The 24,343-nt window shown below is 35.8% G+C and overlaps 2 protein-coding genes across 3 annotated transcripts in view; one reads left to right on the forward strand and one right to left on the reverse strand.

Annotated features, from left to right (window-relative positions):
* arfgef1 (ADP-ribosylation factor guanine nucleotide-exchange factor 1 (brefeldin A-inhibited)) overlaps positions 1 to 10,593 on the reverse strand; it is a 49,864-nt gene extending 39,271 nt beyond the window's left edge. For both annotated transcript variants that reach the window (XM_055037795.1, XM_055037794.1), the window contains exon 1: positions 10,044 to 10,593. In XM_055037795.1, coding sequence (XP_054893770.1) covers positions 10,044 to 10,167 — 124 coding nt within the window. In that variant the 5' untranslated portion in view covers positions 10,168 to 10,593. The remainder of the gene's footprint in view (positions 1 to 10,043) is intronic.
* Positions 10,594 to 21,895: 11,302 nt separating this feature from the next.
* Positions 21,896 to 23,012, forward strand: LOC129364880 (cystatin-A1-like). The gene is made up of 3 exons (XM_055037804.1): positions 21,896 to 22,031; positions 22,111 to 22,212; positions 22,711 to 23,012. Exons 1-3 carry the CDS (start codon positions 21,954 to 21,956, stop codon positions 22,864 to 22,866), a joined length of 336 nt encoding a protein of 111 aa, XP_054893779.1. The 5' UTR covers positions 21,896 to 21,953; the 3' UTR covers positions 22,867 to 23,012.
* Positions 23,013 to 24,343: the final 1,331 nt, after the last annotated feature.

Genomic DNA, 24,343 nt, shown 5'->3' on the forward strand with positions numbered 1-24,343 from the left:
TCATCTTGGAACAAATGTCAAAAGCTCTCCTGCCTGTCAGTAATTTATTTTTTATCAAGAACACAGGCAAAACGTTTTGTATCAATGGTGGGCATTCAAGTCACAGTTCAAGGTTATCCTCCTTCCACTAAACTGCTGTCAACTCAAGACGAATGAGATTTTTTTTTTTTTGATCCACAATTTATAAAACTGACCGAAGGTTGTTAGCTGAGATTACAAGACATTCATCAAAAGGACTCAAGAAAACAAGGTTAGCTACACCTGGATTAGCTCATCTATTCTAATTAGTTGTTTAATGAAGAGACTTTAGAATAAATCAACTTCAATACTAAATTGTGAAATTCCAGAAGTCCCAGATTTGACATTGAGAATGTAAGTGGGACACTTTTAGTCTACTTTATGGTTGTAAAACTAAGACAGTAAGGGAGCTAACTGTGTGTACAGCAGTGAAATGACAAGCCACACTCAGCAGCACATAGAGCTTTGCTGCCTTTAGCTGTTGGATGAACATCAACTCAATAACCAGATAACAACATATCTATGACACTGCATCACTGCCACGACACACATACTGCAAGAGCACAAATACAAGAAGCTCTCTTGAGAGCTTTACCATTTCATCACTTACGATACAACTGAGGATGCATGGGGATGTGTAGCTGGCAGGAGGCAGCCAGATAAACAGACTCCTCCCTGGAGAAGCTCTCCAACACATAACAGCTCGCAGAAAGAGGACGACGAGTTCAGACAGAGTGAGGACAGTAAAAGGGAGATGGAGACAAGCCCCAGGCTGCCCTCCAAAAAAAAAATTGCTGATGTACCGGTCCCATTACTCTGATCTTTGCTCATGAGAAAAACAAACCTGTCTTCCCATATTTCAAAACATGCAGCCGAATTTCTTGCTTGGTCAATATATAGTGCTTCATGTTCCGTTTTCTAACCCTGGGAAGTCAGTTTAGTATGCAATATTGTTTATTGTTTCAAACAGAAATGCTACAAAAGAAAAAAAAGTGTATTTTCCATCTATGACACATAATGTAGTCAATACTTTGTTGAGGCTACTTGCATAAAGAAATGCATAAACTCAGCATCTTATAGCAGTGTGGGAAGATGCCAAAGTCCTGCTGAAAAATTCATTTAACATCTCTAAACTTGTCAGTAGAAGGTGCATGGCTGTGCCAACTTTGGACTTAATAAAACTCAAACTTCACACTGGACCTCCAGAAGAAACTTGGATTTACAATCCTCTCAAAGCTGCAGGTATCCCTGATGTTTGTGCATATTCCTTACATCACAAAGATAGTCAAGCAGAAGACAACAATTGTAAAGGGGCAAAATAAGTAAGTAATAAGGACCAAGTTTTTTCTCCATTATATTTTGAATATACAATTTCTACTAGACATCAGCAACAACCAAAGTAATTCACAAATAGAGAGCAATCAAACTATTTAAGAAATCAAGACATAGGTAAGAATAATCAAATGTTACTATTGAACAGCTGAAGACATGGATGTAAAAAAGTAATAGAAAGTCAAGAAACAAGCTGAAATCTGTCAGTCTCAAGAAAGTTTTTCTGCTGCTGTGTGCAAATTAAGTTTATAGCATATAAGAAGCCTTACTGCTGAAAACATGCCAACACTAGCAGTTACAGTTAAGAATGCAAGATACATCGCCACCAACATCACCATCGGTTGATATTAGTAATTTTTTGATGTATGGGTTGCAATTCAAAAATTTAATCTTGGCTGATATAAAACTACATTTATTTTCATCTAGTGTTCAATACTTATTTTACAAGCTGTCGATGTGACATGAATGTCTAGCAAAATTGTATTCTTAAGAGTCAAAAAGCAAAGATGCTATATTTCAATTACATAAACTGTAAAAGTGTTTTCATCAGCCAAGCGCTTTTGAAAACATCTAACCACGATGTACATAGATACTCTAATAAAGACCACACCGAGCCTCTTCATTTAGCTTTTCTGAAGAAGCGCTGCAGAGTGTATCCACCTCCACGCTCTAACACATAAATATACATCAGCTGCAATTACAGAGACCTTGATTAAAATCCGACCCGAGATTTTTCCATTGTCCGGGATGAAAGGAAAGGTTGCACAACTCTAATTAAATTTGGTGTGGAAGAAGGAAGTGGTGTCAAAAGGTTGTCCGGGCTGACTAATCGCTTGTGCACTAGTGTATGTGTGTGTATCTGAATCTGTGTGTGTGTGTGTCCCACCAATCCACCACCCTCACTCACGCTTGTATAAGCCTCCGTCTAATCACTAGTCTCACTCCTGTGGCTGCATCAAGGCTTTCATTTTGAAGCCAAAAAGTCCCAAAGCACTTCGCCTCCACACGGCCTTGATTACTCAGCTGTTGATTTTGTAACTGAAATCAATTCAGTTTAATAATCCCATTCTGGTCAAATAATTTAGCACTTTCTGCTCAAATGTTACAACCTACCCTTTCAAGCCTGTGAAAGGGAGCTATTACACTTGATGCACCAGCTGGAGTCAAATAGCCAATGAAATGAAAATAAAAACAGTGTTTGTTGTTAAATACGCCCTCCTCGACTCCAGCCAAAATAACCTTGTTCAATCTAACAACTCCCAAACTCCCATCATTTGGATCATCTCTGGTAAGACAAATATTTACATACACAAAATTTACATTAACTATATAGAAAAATGCAAATCTATTTTCTCTTGCCCAACAATAAATCATGTTTTTTTTAATTTATTTATTTATTTTTTATCCCAATTAGGATTAAAATAGTTGAAATAAGCAGCCACCACTGGCCAAACACCTCAATCTACAATTTCAGTTCAGTTTTAAACACTGCTTTCTTGCAGGCCTTCCTTCCACATCTCAATGCGACATTGCAAGTTTGTTTCAAAACAAATATTCTGAGATGAGTACAAGTTATGAACCCAAATATTTTTTAAAATCTAAATAACAATTAGAGAATGCAGAAACACTAAACTGGCACAGAAAGGCAAAACAAGCCAGAGAAGGGGATTTCTCTTCATCTGATGTGCAGCATATTTAATTCATCACCGTCGCATGGAAATCCGCATCAGTGCAGAGAAATAATACAATATGTACAGAGGTATTTTACATTATGCTAGACTAACATATTGCATAATGTATCATCAATAAAATCCACAAATACTTGAGACCCCTTTAATAGTTCAAGCACCAGATATATGATTCAGATTTTCTTAAATTTGACTAATCGTGATCTGGCGATGGATATGAAGCTTTTCTACAGATCTTATCTCCTTCCACAGAGATCTATATCTGAGCCACTGTTCCTTTTTGCTCTGCCATGAGAGCTGAGTGATTGTCCACACTTAGTTAGTTAGCTTAGCTACTGAAAAGAAAAATAATTGGCATCTCCCAAAATCAGAACCTGCAGGTCATGCTTTATAAAGATTCAATGAAAACTGCTGCAGAAGCTAAACTCTACATCTTCCTTATTTCTGCTCTTGGGTGTACAGCCAATCAGAGGCAAGAAAATCACAGGCGCTCCTAGATTTGATGCTTTGCACATGATGTCAGCATCTCAAGTAATGCTGCATCGCTGTATTTCAGCATTTTCTTTTAAAGTATTATATTACAAAAAAAAAATAAAATAAATATGTGAGCAGTGGGATTTACCAGAATAATTTGAGGTCATGTAGCACAGAAAAATCTGTAAAAGGAGCAAATCAGCAGCAAATACTGAACTGTGACTAGGAATCTACTGTATTCATATCACACAAAAAAAAAATGCTGAGAATGCAATAATTGTTTCCAAGTATTTATCAAAAGTGGTACGGACATTGTAATCTCTGTCAATATTTTCACCACTATGAATCTACTGGCCAGAGACTGAAATGTGCAAATTTTCCCTTGAACTGTTCAGATTTATACTGGAATGTACTAAAAAAATAATATTTTCCTATTTTTATAAAATACATCAAAAATTTATTCCAACTATTTCATCTCTAAAAAAAAAAATCCATATACAGTGTCATTAGGGAAAAAATAAATAAAATAAAAAATAAATATTGACCAGGAAAGGTTTGATCAGTACTTCTCTAATAAACTGTCTGGAGTGAGATCTCGCCAATATTAATTTCATATGTTCATTAAGTGATGTGAACTGCACATAGCTTAATTAAGCTATAAAACAGCTCCTTTAGTTACTTGAATCTCACAGCAGTCTCGCAATATAAAGGAACATAAAAATGTCACAAAAGATGCCATTTTTCTCCTTTTAACAATTCCTACCAGCTTCTTGCAAACCTCCCTTCCTGTCAGGAATAAGATGCAGATTTAAGTGAGGTTGTTGCTTGCATAAGTCGGTGAACAATTTGATTCTGTTTGTGCTCAAAAGTCCAAGGCTTGTTCCAGACAGCAGCCTTTAATTCCTGCGTTTCCCCTTTTAGAAGGGTTATGTTTGGTTCTTTGGAAAGTCATGGTCAAAAGTTCAATTAGCGACGGGATCATTTATTACCCGGTGCTTATCGTGGTTGAGCAGACGTCGGCCATAGGGAGGCGAGGAGCTTGCTATCACCATTTTTAACGATCAGAGGTGCATTTGTTGTTCTGGCCTCCCTGCCAACTACAAGGATGAGGGTGCAGACAGTGGCCTTGTGTTCAGTGCAAAACCACAGCTTGCAAGCTCTTGCTGATTTTGTATTTGCTTACAGCTCTAATTCAAAGTACTTTTGACCGTGGACAGGGAAATATTTCCCAACAGAACAGAAATACACTAGTGGAATGAAAACCTTTGCAGAAATGTGAAGAGGGCTCATTTTTTCTAACAGAGATCTTATAGCATAGCACAAAATGGCAACTTATTGTTCATCAAAAATGTGTAAAGAATTCTACTTTATTTAGAATTTTATACAAATGATACAGATGAGTGAGAAATGTACCAAATAAAAAGGAAATAGCTTTGTCATTTTCAAGTAGCTCATCTTTATTTTCTGTCAGTGAATCCACCATAGCAAAGATTGTTTAAGTTATTTATTCACTACACTATAAATCACACTTTTTGTCATCATTTTTTGTCTTTTTCTAAAGTTATGGCTAAAAACATCTAATGTTTGGTTTTTCAAATCTTCGAAACCTATATTAGATGTTTTTTGTTTTGTTTTTTAAATCCTATCAGCAGGTTTTCAATCATATTAAAAATGTTTTGGATTTCCACTATTTATCTGAGATATTTAAGACAAGTGGGATCTTGCAGAAGATAGTGAGAGGAGCTGAGATAATTGATAAAATTTTACAACCACCAGAAAAGCAAGTGGTGAGGTTTTGAGAAAAAAATGCCTGTTTACCAAAAACAAAATGTTTTACCAAGTCATTTACTAATGTCCAAAAAAAAAATAAATAAAACAAAATGCAGCTATTTAAGCCTTATTATATAAAAAACAAAATCAAAACTGGCCAAAAATACATTATCAGAGTTACAAACTCACAATTGACCAACAAAAACAGCATCAGTGTATGTAACAAGCAAAACTACCACAAACAGTGTTGCATCCTTATCTGCTCCACCAGATATAATACCGTAAACGAGAAGTTACTACTATGTTTAAAGTTCATTTTTAAACATGTTTGATCATTACTTTTACAATTAGGATTCAAGAGAAATTGAAACTATATGGTACAGAGAAAACTTCTTCACAAATACACCAAATATTTCATTATTAGTATGTCAAAAACACTGACCAGTTACTAAACACAAAATAAAAAATGCATTATGATAAAATAAAAAGGTAAAATAAAGAAGATAGGTTGAACAGAAACTAACAGGGAAACTTGTTTCTATATTAAAAGGCCAGCAGCAATGCAATTCCTGTTTCCACTACTTTCTTCAAAGACTACCGATGAAGCTGTGTGTCAATCTTGGTTCTCAAGTCTCACTGCTCTGCATTATTTTGATGTCTTCCTGCTCCAACACATCAGTGTTAATTACCTGCTAAGCAGGCCATCAAGTCCACCAGGCACCTGGTAATGACCCTTCAGTTTAAATCAGGTTTGTTGAAGCAGGTAAGCACTTAAAGTAGAGCACTGGGACTCTGAAACTGAAGCAGAAGTAAGAAATGGAGTTCTGGAGTAGTTCTCCTGACCTCTCCCAAAAAACATGTTTTTATTGGCTTTGCAAATAAAAGTGAAAATGAAAAACCTACTGGAGGAAATAATCTAGGAAGGAAATGTACATAAGATAAAGGGGATTAACAAGATAACATAAAAATGTTACTGAGCAGCCCATTAGTATGCTGGTGTGATATTTTTAAGTCTGATGGTTAGAGCAACTTCAATCTCAAGCGTCAACAAAACCTTAGGCATTGCGAAATATGTATGGTCATTTATGGAAATATTTAGTTCCGTCCAAATTATTAGCATTCTTGTGAAAAATGCATTCAAATAAGAGAAATGAGTGCCCGCATTTTGCCATGTTTATACACAATTTTCCAATTTATAGGAACACAGAAACTTATATATTTCTAATTGAAAGTTCTCACTCTGAACAGCTTGGAAAGTAAAATAGGACAGTCTGGTACGTCATAGTGTGGAGTTGACAAGTGATGCGATTTGGCTCCATATTCCAGCATCTCTAAACTCAACCGTAAGCTTTTAGGATTGCACCAATATTAAAATGTCCATTTTTATTTCAATGAGAAACATACTGGATCCCGTTTTTCAAGAGGGTTCTTTCTAGTAAAGAACAAAAAATATGATCAATAATGCCACTTTTTTTTCCTCCTTTGGTAAGAGTAAAAAGTAGAAAATTCAGTCCTTTATAACAAGAAATAATTTCACATATCAAATAGGGCGTTTCATGTCATTAAGTGGTGGTCAATTTCTAGGGTGTTTTCACACTTGATAGTCCAGTAAATTCAATTGGAGTCCGAAACAGCAACATTTGTTACAATTTGTAACAATTTGTTACAAATGTGTCAAATGAATTAAATCCTTAGAAAAACGTTTCTAAGGGTTTAGAAAAATGGCACCATGACACCAGTTTGCTCATTTTATCATCCCCAATCAGCCCAGTCATAACCTGGAAGGAAGTACTCTACAGTTTTTGCATGTTCAGCAAATCTGATTTATAAATCCAACCAATCCTTTAGAAACAGTGGAATCGTCCACATCTGTAAACATGTGAAAGCGTAATTGAAATGACAATGAAGCAAAGCCTGAATCTGCTTTTTTTAAAAAAAAGAAAGAAGTGATGAGCAAATACAGCTAGGGAGCCTTTGATATTTTGAGTCAGTTTTACTCCATTTATGTTCTCTCCTATCAGACTGCTCCGTGCTGAGGAGCCGGCTGACTGATCCGAAGATAAAAGGACCTCCTGTTACTGCTGCAGCTCGGAGAGTGTGAGAAACAAAGATGATATACTCCTTGTGAAACGGCGGAGTGACATTTTTATAATCAAGCCGAAAGGTCAGTCTGGGTGCCTCACTCTCTAGCAAAGGTAAAACTTCTCAGATCAATCCCCTTGTTTTGGGAGTAACAACTATCACACAAAACTCAGTTTTCACACTGAGGCAATCTCCAACTGGAAGACTTTTAGACAGCAAAGATGAGACTGACAAAGACACTCTCTTTGAAATGTCTCAGGGAACAGGAGCGGATTATGTAAGTCACTCAGCATACTGGGTCACCCAGTTGTTTTTGATGTGCACTTTGACTGTCGCTGCTACACTTGGTGCAGAGCTTCTCATTTTGCACAATCTGAGTGCATCTAAAATGTTTTTCATACTTCCGATTATTGGCTATGCTTTTAATAGAAGTTTGCTGCAACAAATGGGCACATTTTGAGAAAAATAGATGCAATAAATGATTTCTTCAAGCAGCACATAAAGAAACATTGCATAGTGATGTTTATTCTCAGAAAAGGACTGGCAGGTCACAAATCAGACGTGCAGCACTGTGCCATTCCTACACTTTAAGCACACGTTAAACACAAAAAACTCTCGTGGACTCTTCCCTTCTTCCTGTAGCTGCATGGACAGTGAGGAATTGTGATGAATGTATGTTTGTGTGGGTGGGTCGGTGCAGCAAAACAGAGCAAGTCTTAGCTAACATAAATGGATCATTTAACCTTCCAGGCCATTACAAATCTTCGCGCTGCTGAGCATGAGAATAATGGCAGCACTGTCAGGACAGGTAGGATGTTTGGTTGCTCCATAACATGGGTGCTTTGTTTCTCTGACAGTGTCATGTTACTACCAAGGTAGAAGCCAAAAAAAAAAAAGGGAAGCACAGGCTGCTTCTGCACAACAGAGCAGACACAAAGACTCTGAGATTTAGGTGTTGGGCAAAGTCTAGAATATATGTTAATCCACGTAAAGTGAAAAGGGAAGTTTAGTATAGTATCGAAGTAACTTTCACACTAATTGCATATTTTTCCTCAAAGGTCTTTAAAGAACTTGGAGGCAGAAAGCAGTATCTGGTTTACATTGTTTACTTCATTTGCAGCTTGAACGGAGATGTTGAAATATGAAGATATGCTCTTTGTATTTGGTCAAGTCCAAATGTAGAAACAACTGGAAATAGTAGTCACAGTTTGAAACCTGCCTACATTTTGTCATGCAGAAAGGCATTTTAAAGAAGTTGATAACTATTAAGCGGAAGAAAAACAAAGCAAAGAGAACTTTTGTATTTAACCCGTAAGATGACATAAGATAATGGTTATGGATTGATGAATGAATTTCATTGTTGTGGTAGTTATCTTATTAGAAGATGAAACTTCATTCAAACAAATTTTCTTCTGATTTTACTCTGGATTTAGCTCCATCCAGTTTCCTGTTAAACTTTCCAGTATGTTTCCCAATCCCTAATAGTAATAAAAAAAGCACTTAGCATAGCATTATTCTGGTTATTCTTATTTCTGGGTTTTTAAAAGTAATCAGTATTTTCCCTCTGTTTTGATCTATCACATAACATTTCAATCAAATACAAGTCTGTTTTTTCTAGACATTGTACACCAGTTATGATCCATATTGCTAGGACTGATCTTAAACTGATATTTAGATTTTACTTGTGCAAATTGTTTTTTTTAAACAAATCTATTGATCGCACAAAATCCGCCTTTGATACTCTGCAAATAATCTGTTAAATACACAAGCTAACAAATGAAGCCAACAAATGCAGCTGCTATCAAAACGGAAGTACACGGAAATCACTTCAAAATAAAAGCCGGACTTTCAAATAAACATACAATTTTTTGATATGTTCAAAAATACATACACTATATATACTTTGTGAACATTTACCTCACGTGTGTCAAACACTGTACACACAACGAGCTGGTTTTTCCTACCTCTTGTTTTTGATTCAATTTTCTATTGTTGATGACACCGGAAATCCAACTACGATTTCACAGACTTGACAGGGTGCCGACATAAAAATGGTGCTGCTGTCAACTGAATATTCCTTCACGCTTCCAGCTAATTGCACATCACGTAGCAACACATCAGAGACCGAGGAGAGCCCTGGGTAATCAGTGCAAGAACTGGTAAATGAATAATAGGTGTAGTGAAGGACAAAGACACCTGCTCGCTGGGTTCCAGGAAGAGATGGGGATGTCTCACCTTCAGGGACCGAAATACAATTAATTGGTGTCGTTTTAATTGCCATTTGTCTGCGTAAACCACGCCAGCGTTTAGAGGGGTTACAGTTTGTATCAACTTTGTTTCAACACGACGTCTGGCCTGCTCTCGCCTCGACCAGCGTTGCAAACACCCACCCGTCCTGCTGCAGCATTTCCGTGTTTCGTACGGAATCATTTTCACGGAGTCCACGCCACGTCAGAAAATAGCCCTCATTTTCTCCCCCCAAACGATTAAACATCACAACGCCTCTCTGGTGGGGCTATTAAGGTGGAGGGGGGTAAAAAAAACACGCCGCTGCGACGCTGAGGGGGGAAACACTGCGACATTGTTCCAGGATAAATAATAAGTGAAAGGCTGCATGACGTGTCTAAATCAATGGGGTCCAAGTCGGGATCACAGAGATGCTACGGCAGCAGAACTTACCCAGTGCCACCTCGCAGGCTTTACGCAGCTGTGAGTGGTGAGCCTTCTTCACCTCCTTGTCGGCCAGGATCTTTTCCAGAGCTCGCGTGAGGAACATGTTTTTCGTCTTTTTGCCCTCATACATGTCGCACCGGAATCTGGAGCGAGGTGTGCCTGGTCCCAAGGAGACGAGGGAGGGAGAGAGGGAGACGGAGGAGGCCTGCAGCCGCCTCGACGGGAGATGTATTCCGTCGCAAATGTCAGCCACGGAAGCCCCTTAACAGACACACATGAATAAATACGGAAGGTTGGGGGGTAAATCCCTCAGATTGCCGTTAAAGACCTGCCTCCTGCGCCATGTTGGAGAGAGGAAACGACGTCACGTAGCGTCCGAGAGCGGCCGCGGTGAGGCAGCACGGAGCGAGTTACGGATCAGGGACCCGGAGAAGAGAAAGTTTGGCCCCGTGTGCGCCTGAAATGCAAACAGCAAACTTGTGCATACTTTTTATGTCGGCGTGAGTTGAAACATGTTTGGCTAATTTAATTTTCTCGTCAGAAACAAGTAATTAAAAAAAAACAACAAACGCTATTAGACTTAGTTTGAAATGCAACATATTCTAAAACATGGGCAACGATTGTGGTCAAAAACCTTGGCATGATAATCCTGTTATATTTATAATATTATAAAAGAAAACAGTAATTGGTAAAGAGAACAAAAATGTAACTATTTTCTAATATTTTGACTCTCTGGGAACAACGTTATTCTTTTTTCACTCTATTGAGTGAAGCTGATGGAAACAAATTCATACGTATGACTTTTTTGTGTCCTGACATTATTCTGTGGTTGCACACTTTAGGATTTTTATTTTTTCAATGAAAAGTCCCAAGTGTAAAAACTGAACAGAGCGGAAAGACTTCAGAATGACTTATTAAGCATCTTTAATTTGGTTAAATTAGTTTGTGGTGGTCAAAAGCACCGTCCAAGGTATACCTTGCGCCACTCCCACCGCCAAGACACCCTATTAGACCTGTACAGATAAGCAAGTACTGTTTTAGTTGTTAGATCATATTACTTATTTTGCATGCCGTGCATATGTTTAACAGCAGGTCCTTCTTGCAGCCTCCTGTAACATTTATCAGAGTCAAACAGCAGATACATGTGGAAAATCTGGAAATTTGACAACACATCGTAGGCGGCATATAGTTTGCTTACACTTATAACTGTGTTATGAGTCAGCGCCATTTTTTTTCTGTAGCTATAAATAAGAGATGAGCTGAAGAAGCTTTTGTCTGGATAGAAGTTTTTGTTCGAGGGTTCAGTCATGTGAAAAACTTAGGACACCCTACTCAGTATTGAATTCTTTATTAATAAACAGAAACATATTGACGTCTACACATTTTGTTTATTTCTGCGCAAGCTGCTGTAGTTGCAGGTTAAACGGAAAAATAAACTTTGTATTACTCATTGAATGATGGATTTAAATAAATATGCATATTGTCAGGAAAATGGCTGAAATCTTCAGCTAGCTGCTTTATGTACCCATTTTGTCTCTTTTATAGGTCTAAAGAAAGTTTTTCCCAATCTTCAATGCTGATTTCTTTTTATGTTTCCATTTTTGTTGTTTGTTTCACGTGGAGCTTGTTTTAAGTCAACCTATGGCAATTCATTGGTGGTTTCCATGACTGTCTATTTCTCAGTTTTGAGCCACTCCTTGCTAGATTTACTAGTGTGTTTAATGCGAAACATTAGCTTGCAATGTTTCAGCGTTCAGTTGAGTTTACAATTTCTTCAAGCACTCTGTAGTAATTCTTCTGAGACCACTTTAATTCCCTTACAAAACTCATAAGTACAATCTTGTTTCTACAGACGTCTGCTGAGTAATGATGCTCTACTCTTATCTGTTAGACCCGTGTGTAGATTTTGTAACTGGAAACAAATGTGGAGATGTAATTCATTCTTCACTACAAATAGCTTTTAACATTAATGTGTTAAAATATATTTTCTTCTGTTTTCATACTTTTGATAAATTCTTCTATTTTGATATACTGTTGAATTTAATATTAAATATGTTAAAAAGACTCATTTACCGTTATAGTTTTTGTGATTGTTTTTAAATGTAGTAAAAGTAAAATTAGAAAGATTTGGAGCATGTGATGCTTATTAAAAATGTGATTCGCCTCCAGTAATGTTTACTATCAAACAAAACTTTGTGTTCAAAACATTAATGACACACAACTACGGGCCCCTCCTTCACACAAAAAAACATTTAACTTTTTCCTTTAAATTTTTGACAATTTTAGCAAGAAAACTGTTGAAACACACAAATTGGTATTATAATAAGTTTCTAAATTAAAATATATATTTAATTGGGTTATAATAGAAATAACCAGCCAAGAAAATCCTGACAATGTTGATGAACGTTATTCTGGACAAAATATATGTTTTCCTATAAAAATATGCATATTTTAAATTATCATGCTATGCAATATTATCTGCAATATTATTTAATATTTTGAAAGACATAAACAATTTGTTTTACTTATTACAAAAGTGCTGATGTCTGGAACCAAGTCCAAGCATCACTCCCTCTTGTAAAAAAAAAACACCAAAAAAAATCATTTGTTGTAAGCACTCTGAACTCTGCAATCATTTCTTATCAGAAATGAGAAACAACAAAACAAACCTTGAGAAAATAATGCATTTCATTTCTCAGTTATTCACCTGATAGCATCTAAGAGAAATATTAAATTTAACAACCATGAAAGGCTGCTCTTATATATGGAAATCTTTTCCTGTTCATGTTGCACTTCTGCAGACCCAACGAGGTAGTTATCACGGCTCTCATGCTCCTGGAGCACTTGTGCAAGATTAGTAGTTCAAGCAGGAAGAAACCAAAAATTTGTAAACCTAAACACAAATTCAACATTCCTGCAAGACCAGTCAACAGAGCTGTAAGAAATTACAACTTAAAATGTATAAAATAGCTTTAAAGACCAACAAATACAAATGAAAACCAATTTAAAACACACTGTTTGAACGAAAAGGAATGCTTGGAGGTTCAGCTTTCTAGAAAGAATAGAAATAGCCTTTATTGAGCCACAGAGGGGAAATTCATGTGTAAAAGCAGCATCAAGATATGTAGGCATGTATATAACCCTTCCTGGTTTCAGGAAAGGTTATGGTAGATGTCATCAAATGTGTCAAAAAAGCTCAGAAAAAATGTAACAATTCTTAGACATTCCATGTATCCCAAAACCATTTCATCCACACCAGCCGAAAAAGTGCAGGTTCACAATTACAGAGAAACAATAGACAGAAACACAAGTCAACAATGACATTACATCGCTTAATTTCCACAGTGTTTCATGAAGTTCTGCCTATTAAATGACTTCACACAGAAGACATTTAATTCATAATTCAATATTTTCAATAGTGACTGTTTGGTTGTTGAAAGAAATAACAGTGTAACAACCATCCTGTGATTTTCATGTTGAATTCCTCCCAAGTCCCCCCTCAAATTTATACATTTAAACATTTCAAAGATTACACATTGTTCTGATGCAATACAAAATTAATATTATGAATCCAAATAATTTCAGACAGGTCATATCAAGGTTGTTTTTTAAGCTTTGCAGAGTGTTACTCCATCTCTGGTAAGCAGAACTAAGTTGCCAAACAGGAACAGAAGTAAAAAGTGTCCATTATTGTCTTCTGTAAAAACTGAACAATGAAGTTCAGAACTTCAATAAGTGAGTAGCTAAAGCACACATTTTTTAAATAATCTTTTTCTCTTTTAAAATGTTTTCATTATTAACCAGTAAAAAAAAAAAAAAGGGAAAAAGTAAGTGAGTTCAACTAAATCTATCAATAAGAAATAAAAGGAACATGGCACATTCATCCTCATAAAATAACTGTGCAAGAAGGAAACTAGAGAAAGGGAAAACATCAAGTCACCTCTGACTGTGCTGACAGTGTTTCAAGCTTCAGCAGCTGAGACTGGTCTGCGTTCTTCACCAGTCAAAACTTTATGACAATGAAAGACTCATAAAAAGATTCAGCTAGAGGGAGTGAATACTTTTTTTTTGTCACTGTATATTCAGTTCCCATTTATACTTGGTTTATTTCAGATTCTAGAGTGCTTACAACAAACAAGAGTCCTGTCACCTGAATGGCAGGATTGGAAAATTTGCCAGCAAGCCAAAAGATTGCAAAAAATCATATATTTTAACCACTCCCTCCTGAGAAAGCGCAGGGTGACTATGAAGAGAAACATCCAGCAGAAGCAGGATTAGGGTGGACTACCTTCTGCCTCAAACAGCCAAGAGGGAAGAGGCATTATTGACTACTTTCATACCCACTTATAAAATGTAAGAAATAATCACGTTACGGCTGAAGGAATAGCAACCAAACGACATGGCAGAACATGATGGAGAAATCAAGCTGGTTGAATTGTCATTTTATCACGGTGTAATACTTGAATTAGCTCAGGACATGAAATGATTGAGCAGAATAATTATGAGTTAATATTAAATATGTGTTGTGTTATAAATGTAAATATGAAGACATGCACAGCTCATTTATATACAGCCTACTAATGAGGATTGGAATTAGGTGATTAGAAGGCAAATACTCGTTACACTTCCTTGTTAGTCACAGGCCAAAGTTAATCAAGTTTAAACAAAGGGCACACTGACCTCTGCTGGTAGCACCTTCTTACTGCATGTTCAAAATCAGAAGTTTACATATATTTTCTCAATTTTTATTCACAGTTGGAATGGTGTTGCTCTTTTTTCTCCAAATGTAAAAATGTACTTCTTGTTGCTGCAAGAAGCCCATTTTGTGGTGTATTTCTATCAACTGTGCCCATATAAACAGTAAAGTCTTTGATGTCTTTCTTTGCAATGTTTGGTCCGCAGAGGCAATGTTTGAAATATGCCATATGGGCAGTTGTTCAGACATTCATTGAGTTTTGAATCTATTTATACAGTAGGGACACTGGGTGGAGCCTGAAAGGAGGTTCTACTTCAAAATGGGAGGAGCTTCATGTGAAAATCATCAGGTGATTCCTGGTAATGTGCTTGATACCTTGGAAAATTTATTGTATGGTGAAATCTTAAAGTAGCTATGAAATTAGATTTCACCTAGCAACAGAAATAAATAGTGGAAAAAGCATTTAAAGTCTACAATTAAAAAAAGTAGAACAAAAAACAGATAAAATTGATCTAAATCTTAATTTATCCTTTCTTGTTCTTTTTTCAGGGTACTAAGATCACGCTTATAATTATGTGTTTTTTTCTTTTTAGTGGAACCTCAAATAAATGAATGAGCCTTAGAACTAGTTTCATTTTGTCACAAAAACATTTGCTTTTAAGTTTTGTAGTAAATCTTGTGGTTTTAAATAATTTTCTGTCAGTTTCAAACAAGTCAATATTTTTCATTTTCAAAGGAAAAATTGGAAGTCCTCATAAATAAGCATCCTCACACTGCTATTATTATTTTTGAAAATGGATAAAAGTTCATTAGAATTTAAATTTTTAAGAATTTTAACTTTAAAAAACTCAGCTCATCTGTCAAATAATTTTGTTCTAAGCTGAAGTTGACTTATTAATTCAAACAGCTTTCAACTATCTAATCTTCAGCACTTTGAGTTGTCTTTGGCTGAAAGGTGCTATATAAATAAAGTTGCCTTGCCTTGCCTTGCCTTGCCTTCAGATAGGAAATATTTGTAGACACACCTTCCAGTTCCCTGGAAATGTGTTTCACTGGTTTCTGTCAATAGATTGTGTATCATGTGGTTAGATGCATCTCACTGAACAATAAAGCATTGATAATCCACAGTATGATTGCTGACAAGAACATTGCATTATTATTTATATTTTGAGAATATTTACACAGAAAGTTCTCTGGATGAAGGCTGGGAGGAAGAGAACATTTTTTGATTAGTGTTCACTCTACAACAATTTTTACATTACCTTTCCTGGTATAAAATAATTTGATTATGTCTTTAGTATGTAAATCTTTCTTATAAAAGGCAAAACCCAAAAAAATTTCATATGCATAGGTAAAAAAAAAAGATCAAACCATAGATTTTTGAAAATATCTTCATGAGGTTCTCTTAAATATCTCGGGCATAATATTACAAATTCTCCTGAGAGGTACTGATTTGAGCCAACGTCTGCAGTACAGCACAGTTTTTTACAAATAAAACATAAAAACTCTTTATTTCTCTATTGCACTGGCTAGGAATAAAATTACTTATTTATCCCTAATTGGTCTCTGTCTCCCTGGGTTTTGACTCACTGCGTCCTCCTTGTTGAACCTGTTGGCATGACACTAAGACGCTTGGTGTTTATTCCCAGCAAACAAAGAGGGACAAAACAGTTCTTTCAGATCAGTCATTAAGTTGACGTGCTTTATGCAGAATGGTATAATTTACTGACATTTTATCCAAACAGGTGATTGGTCAGAGAACTGAAATTAAACTCAAAAGCTCAAGCACGTTTTGCACTGCAATGCCTGATTGGGAGACAAATTTCTCGCTGTTGGATTTCTGCATCTGTCTTTGTTTATCCGGACTGCAAAAATGACAATTCTATTGTCCTTTATTATTTTACCGTAAGTTTCAGATGGAGTGGTCTTCCTTCTGGACATGTTACTCTCATGACTGATAAGCAGAGGATTGTTGAATTGATGGCTGGTTCTTTGTAGAATTTTCCCGACCCCTTCAAAAGTTACACTTTGGCCTCTTGTTGTAGAAGAGGTTTGGGTATTAATATTCCAGGTAACAATCTACAATTTTAAATATAATTTAAACATTGTGTAAATTTGACACCAAATCATATTCAGCAGCTACTTTTATTGTTCCTCTGAATAAAACATTCTGAACATTCTTTTTTTAAATACTATTTTATTGTTGAAATCATAACTCGTCCCAACAGAAAACATTGCTTACAAGTGAGGGGAGAGAATGAAATATGTCAAAAACAACGTCTATAAAAACGTAATTTGATCATATTAATATTTAGCCGCTTGATGGCGACAAAGAACAACTGAAATAACCTCCACAATTTAGTCTCAGGTTTCTCAGTGAGTAGTAGCACTTTAATTATCTTCAGTGGTGCCTCCAGAGATATTTTTCTGTTGGTGCTTTCCAAATCTTAAAAAGCTGAAGTTGGACCACAATCCTTTGATCTTAAGAGGTTAGTACAATATTTCTCTGATGTCTTTCTCTGCCCTGCACATTTTAGATGGGTCTCGGTTCCAGAACAACTGATTCTAATAACTGTATGATTTTCTCTGAAGGCAGACAGCTCTGATGTGCTTTTTTTGGGTAAAAGATAAAGAAACACATTGCAACCACTGTCCAGTTTGGCCTGAAACTGACCAGGGTTTTGGGAAACATCCTGAATCTCTCGATTGCCAACCCATTCCTAGTGATGGGAGAATATGGAGTGGGTTTGACAGCTTCTCCACAAGCTACCAGGCCACAAACCCATCAATCCACCAGGAAAATCACAGGCAGTCACATGTGACAGTCCACCCCTGCTTCACAGAGACTCATTCAGTTCACCCACAGTTAAGCAAGATCAGATTTGATTGGCAGAATCAAATCTGCAACTATTTACAGCTAATGTAAACAGACTAAATCCAAAGTAAAAGACAACAAATCTTTCATAAACCTCCAGTTATTCTGACACATACAGAAAAAGTAAAATTAAAATAAAAAGTAAAAGAGGCCTTGAATTATCAGAATTATTATTCTTACTGCTTTTTGCTGAAAATATTTAATCAATACAACATATGAGAAGGAATTTTGTCACTTATTTATTCTCAAATACATATTTCTAAATTATTATAACAATTATAACATTTTAAAGAAATCAAGCATGACAGCAGAAATTCAAAAAACAACATTGATGTATTTATAGTTTGCATTTTATTTTTATATTTGCAGTACAAGTAATGTCCAATACTCAAGACAATAAAGTCCACAGACAACAATATTGTAACAAACTTTACTACATTTAAATGGAAGTTGATGGGCATTAATTGTAATTAAAAGGCTCAAGAAGGTCATTCCATTTGTGACCTTCTTGCACTCCTTTGAGTTCGATTAACTTCTCACCACCAGCAGCAGGTGGGCCGATCGACAGATGGAGGTATTCATCTCCAACATAAACCTATACCGGAAAACACAGAACAGTTTTTAACTTGCATGTATTTCTATTACTCATTACTAAAAGTCATTAGAAAACAACAAATCAATAATGGATGTTTTTCCTTTTTTAGGATAATGGCAAATGATATGAAATAACTTATTCTCACCTTGATGATATAGTTCAGAATTATCATATCACTTTCTCTGTAAAAGACTACTTTGAATTCCTTGTAATTTTTCCCTGTTTGTTTCATTACGTTGAGCATCACCTGAATATTAAAAAACACAAACCTTAAACACAGAATGAAAATGTTTATCTGTAAGGTTTAAAGAATAAATGAAGTGAATGAATCTCACCTGATTACACATGACCTGAATCCTGTCATCAGTATACTTCACTTCTGACCAGATTATAACTGGGCCAATTGGGCCAATTTTGCCACCGTTAGCCATTCTGACGTCGTCTTCTGGTTTTAGCAAAGAATCAAAAGCTTCACTTGGTCTGAAATGCTTAAAGTCAGCCTGACATGGGTTGAATTTTGAATCTATTTATACTTCCAGGCAGCCTGGAAGGTGGTTCTACTTCAAGATGGGAGGAGCTCCATGTGAAAAGCTTTAATTCATAATGATGCTTCAGAGACAAAAATTACATAGTTTTGTAATTGTAGACTTTTTTCAGAATTTCACAAATAGAAAAAAAGAGTTACCCCTCGTCAAATTTTTAAGTACAACTAAACACGTATTCTTATTGTCACATCTGAAAAGTGGCAGCCCTACTTCACTGTAGGATGTGCTGGAGCTACTATCCATTGTCTTCTCACCATCAGCGTGTGGGTGAATCACTAATCTAAAGCACCTCTGAACTTGATAAAGTGCTACACAAGCACAAAGCCATTTGCAAAATGTATTGACTTTAAGTTAAGGTAAGACAGAAGTCAAGCTTTTCAGGCTATAAAACACTAGGGCCCCTGACATCAACATTTTCTCTCTGACAAAGTATGAAAAACCTATGAAGACAAGTTCAGGAGTCAAAACTGATTTTTCTTTAAAACTATTCTGTCAACTCCTGTGTGTGCAATCAGTCGGCCTCCTGGAACCGACTTGCAGGTACAAAAAGCTGCAGGCTAATTTTAACTGATATTGGGAAGAAAGCTCATTTACCAGGTTTTCCTGGCAATTCCTTCTTGTCTCTCAAAGTAATTTATTTTTCAGAAGCGCTTCATATAAACCACCTTGCAGTCTTTTAGTACAAAATGAGGGTGACAGAGTGTTTTCAGTTTCTGCTCAGTTTCAATCAAGCCCATACAAATAAACTTGATTGAGTTCTGTTTAACTGGTTTAAATTCCTCCCTTAAAGCTGCTAAAGCTCCAGAGAAATGACAGGTTCCGTGCTTGATCTGATGCCTTCCTCATGCATTGACAGATCATCTGTCAGTCAAATATTTTCTTCCTCAACCAACAAGTTTAACAGTTGCCAAAAGAGGTGGAAGAGGAAGAAACAGTGGCCTGGGAGTTCTTGACAGACTGGTCTACCTTCATGCACTTTGCTTTCATTTTTATGAAAAAATATCACAGGTAAACAATTACAGACCAATCTCAAAACTATGTATCTTTGGAAATTTTTTTGAAAAATTATTTGCAGATCAATTAAAGATGTTTTTAGATTCTAATTGTGTTTTACAAAATGTACAATCTGGTTTTGAAAAAAAGCATAGCACTGTTACTGCCACTTTAAGGGTTTCAATAATCTTATACAGGCTCTTGATGACAAAAAACATTGTGTTGCTTTATTTATTGAATTATCAAAGGCATTTGACACCATAAATCACCCGCTTTGAATTGAAATTCTACACAAGGTTGGGCTCTCACATCAAGCTACCATGTGGCTAGCTGATTACTTGTCCAACAGGACCCAGAGAGTTCAGTTGGCTGGCTTCACTTCTTCAATTCTCACAATTTTAAATGGCGTACCTCAAGGCTCAGTTCTTGGTCCACTTTTATTCTCTATTTATGTAAATAACTTGCGTGACAATTTGTCAAATGCTTTTTATCATTTTTACGCAGATGATTTAATAATGTAGTGCTATTCTTCATCTCTGTCTCAGGCAATATAGCTATTGCAGTCTGTTTTTAATGTAGTTCAAATATGCTTACAAACTCTGAAGTTGGTTTTGAATATGGATAAGACAAAGGCAATGGTTTTCTAACACTCTAGAAAACTACCAGAAATCCCACTATTGCTTACCACTGCTGCAGGTACACAAATTTAATTTGTCAGTCATTATAAATATCTTGGTTTTATTCTAGATAATGAACTTTCTTTTAAATCACATAGCAAATCTATTACGAAGATTGAAAATGAAGATTGGGTTTATTATCGAAATGGATCCTGTTTCTCACTCAAAGCTAGAAGTGGTAGCAGCGACATTCCTGCCACTCTTGGATTATGTGTATGATTGTGCTTTAAAATTTATAACTGGTACGTTTTACACATCATTGTGATTTGTATCCAAAAGCTGAATGGCCTCCTTTAAGTGTATGGAGAAACAATCATTTCATGATCTTGATATACAAATCTCCTAACCCCAGCATATGTAAGCACTGTCTTACATAGATCTGTTAGTTCTCATTCTTTACGCTCTTACAACATTATTCTTCTGCATGTGCCATGTGTTGGAAATGAAAAAGGGAAGGAAGCATTCAGTGTGTTGGCTTCTACAGCATGGAATCAACTTCAGTCAGAACTCAAGATGTTCAAAATGACTTCATTGGACTTATTTTGCACTGACACTGTTTTATAAAACAGTGTCAATGCTTTTAACTTGTTTTTATTATTTTATATTTGTGAATATGCATTAATTGGTTTTATTTTGTAACCAAGTTACTGTGTATTGCAGACTTCTGCCCAGGTTCCTCTTGAAAATGAGATCCAGATCTCAACGGGGTTTACCTGGTTAAATAAATGAAATTTAAAAAACCCAGATTATATGTCTTGGATAATGAAAGCAACTTAGCAGCAGGAGAGAAAGTGTTTTTTGTTAGAAGTTATGAATGAGGACCAATGGTACAAGTAAGACACAAATACCAAAATTAAACAGCATGGGAGTTTGACCTTGCTAGCAAGAGCCCCTTTTTTGATTTGATTGAACCTCAGATATCATTCCTAGGTTCAAGTATTTCAGACCTAAAGCTTGATTGATGACAGATGTTTGTTTTAACAATTAAGTTACAGTGATAAGAAAGGTTTCTGCTGGCTAAGGATATACAGTATAGCAGTACAGTTTTATATAACTCACTGGTGGCACCCAGAAGAGAGTCTGGTATTTAAATCATACATAAAGACAATCAGATCGTAAAAGAAAGTTGTCTAACTCGTATACGTGTATAGGAAACGATCTGAGAATTGCAGCAAACACAACCATATTGTTTTGTACTAATAATACAGAATCAAATAATAGAAAATAGAAACTAATAGAAAATCAAAACCCACAATTTGAAACTGGGGTTTAATTTAATAATTCAATAAGTGAAATTGTCTTTGTGCAAATTGTGTGTGAACTGTAGTTGGCAGCTTAACAAACCCTTTGTGCTAATGCTTAACTGTAAAGGAAATATTACAAAACTCACAGAGCAGGTTGTTTCTTGATTCTCAGGAACTATCTTCTAGTCTGTTTGCACAACACCTACAGTATAAATGGGCTTGGAAACTGTCTGATGTTCAGCTTTTGAGCATGATAGCAGCAGACACTTTTCTTCACTGTAAAAAGCAGTAATGAGTGAAAAAATTATTTGTGGAGGATTTACAGACCCCAGGCCTGCTAATGGGGAAATTTCTATGCTTTCTAGTTGGGTGAGTTTCTTTCATGTTTAAAAATGTTTCCCTGCAAGAATTCAGTTCTAACATTTGTTTTTATGTGATTTTCACACAGATGTGGAACATTTCAGAGGGAGCGACCAACAGAAAGTTTAATGAATTCACAGCAGTTGAATATCGGTCACAAGTTGTGGCAGGTATAAACTATGTCATCAAGGTAATAAGCAAGGATTTCTATTATTTTATTTAAGACCATGCAACATGAACAATGTAGCAGCCATTTCTTGATGGTGTAAAACATATGTTTATCGGTGCTTTATTTTATTTTTGTTGATTATTTGCGTCAGTACTGTACAGCATAATTCAGAAGACTCAAGGTATTCAAGGAGGAAACTTTTTCCAAGATGTTTTATGATAATCAAATACATTTACAGTACCTTCAGTTGACTACAATGTACTAGTACAATATATTTGATTAAAACTAGAGCAAAACAAATAACACAAGATCAAAATATGTGTTTCAAATAAACAGAAAGAAAGAAAACATTGACAAGAAAAGTATCTTCACTGTAAGAAACAGACTGAAAGCTTTGTTGTGAGACAAAATCTTTAAATAATGAGGATGAAACACTAAATGTGATTCAAATGAAATTTGCCTGGAAACAATGCAGCCTCTGTCCTGTTAAGAAAATAATTTCCTCTCTATTCTCTGCAGGTTAAGGTGGGAGAAAACGATTATGTCCACCTGCAGATCTTCCAAAGCCCTCTGCTGGGGAACACAATTGAAACTAAATTTGAGGGAGCGCAGGCTGGCTACAAACAAGATGATCCTCTCGAACCATTCGATTCATTTGTCAGAAGTAAAAACTGATCCAGCTTCCTCCAGACAGCTGCTTCAAAGAAAAATGTCTTTGCATTGTCATGAGCAAGATTGCGACAACAATACTTGGTTATATAATACAGGACGAGTCGAATCTCTGCATCACTTGGGGATGTCAAATGTCCTAAAATGGCTCAATAAACATAATTTATAAAGGATATTTGTCTCTGCTTTTTAAATTCAGTTCAAATTAAAAATATATATTTTAAGGATCTGACAAGAAAATTAAATGTTGTATCTCATATTAAGTCAGATTTTTCAAAGAGTGGTCTATATTACAAGAAATCTTTTTCATACAGTCCAGTAGCTGTACTCCATCAGCCTCATGAATGAATCAATCCTCATGAAGTGCTTTGGGCTCCTCTGGACTTGAAATCATTATGCAAGTACAGTTCATTTGTCATTTGAATGTCAATTGACTGCTAAGTCAATAATTTACACGACTACGTTTTCCTGAAAATACAGCTTCAACTATTTAGGGCGGTTTTCTCCAAATGATACATCTTTGACTATTCATTATGAAGCAGATCAAAATCAATGAGTAGCGGCAGTTGTTGATATGGGCTGTGTGGAAAGTTATCTATGGCAACATCTTAAAAGTAATGTTGATTGAGGAGTGGTGGACTTGTTTTCCTGTCTGGTCACAATGTTTTAAAACTCAGTTCTGGTGAAACAGTCTAAATTTCTCACTGAAAGATAATTCAGTTCCAGAGAAATGTTTGGTTTGCATTAAGTTATTCAGAACGTTGAGATTGCCTGCATGTATTGGCATGCAATCCATGCATCTGAGTGATTTTTTTTTTTCACAACCAACAAAAGCTACAACAGCTGCCGGTGGCTTCAAAAAGCCATGTTGTTTTTCTGTCACTTGGACTGCTGTTCCTCATCAAATCTTAGTTTAGTACATAATAACAAACAGTTTCAAGCTGCATTTGAGGTTTCTAACTGAAAAAGATGTTCGCTGATCTTAGCTCATGATCAAGATCTCAGTTAACTTAAAAATAAAACAGATGAGTTTTTACACTCATAGTAGTTTTTAAAATGACAAGGTGATAAGTTGTTCTGTCTATAACTTTCTTTTACTAAAACTACCATTACAACTAAATAAAGATAAAAGGCAAGATAAAAGCTTGTTTTTTAGCTTGACACTCTATGATTCAAAGAACTGTGTGTTGCTTGTGAAAAAGATCTGTTTCCACATTGTATAAATTGGTTCATTTAAAACAACTTGAACTGCATTAAAATATTATCTTAATTTCATTGCTCCACAGCTGAATCAAGAGATGGAGGATATTGTAAAAAAAACAAACAAAAAGAGAACATACAAGGAATTCATGGGCCAATTAAATACTGTGGTCAGGTTGTGTTACCCTGCTGCCTACATTCCAGTAGGTAAAATTAAATTCAGAGTTTTTTCCAACATATTTATCCAAATGCTTTTTACATACATCCAAAAGCTAATGCACCT

This window comes from Poeciliopsis prolifica, unplaced genomic scaffold (assembly GCF_027474105.1).
Source record: "Poeciliopsis prolifica strain line A6 unplaced genomic scaffold, Auburn_PproV2 SCAFFOLD012, whole genome shotgun sequence".
NCBI classification, from domain to species: domain Eukaryota; kingdom Metazoa; phylum Chordata; class Actinopteri; order Cyprinodontiformes; family Poeciliidae; genus Poeciliopsis; species Poeciliopsis prolifica.

Excerpts from the sequence above, each read along its gene's own strand:
- LOC129364880 (XM_055037804.1), top strand. The coding sequence starts at position 21,954 with ATGAGTGAAAAAATTATTTGTGGAGGATTTACAGACCCCAGGCCTGCT. Across the intron at positions 22,032-22,110 it reads TTTCTATGCTTTCTAGTTGG|ATGTGGAACATTTCAGAGGG; the intron begins GTGAGTTTCTTT and ends ATTTTCACACAG. Across the intron at positions 22,213-22,710 it reads GTATAAACTATGTCATCAAG|GTTAAGGTGGGAGAAAACGA; the intron begins GTAATAAGCAAG and ends TATTCTCTGCAG.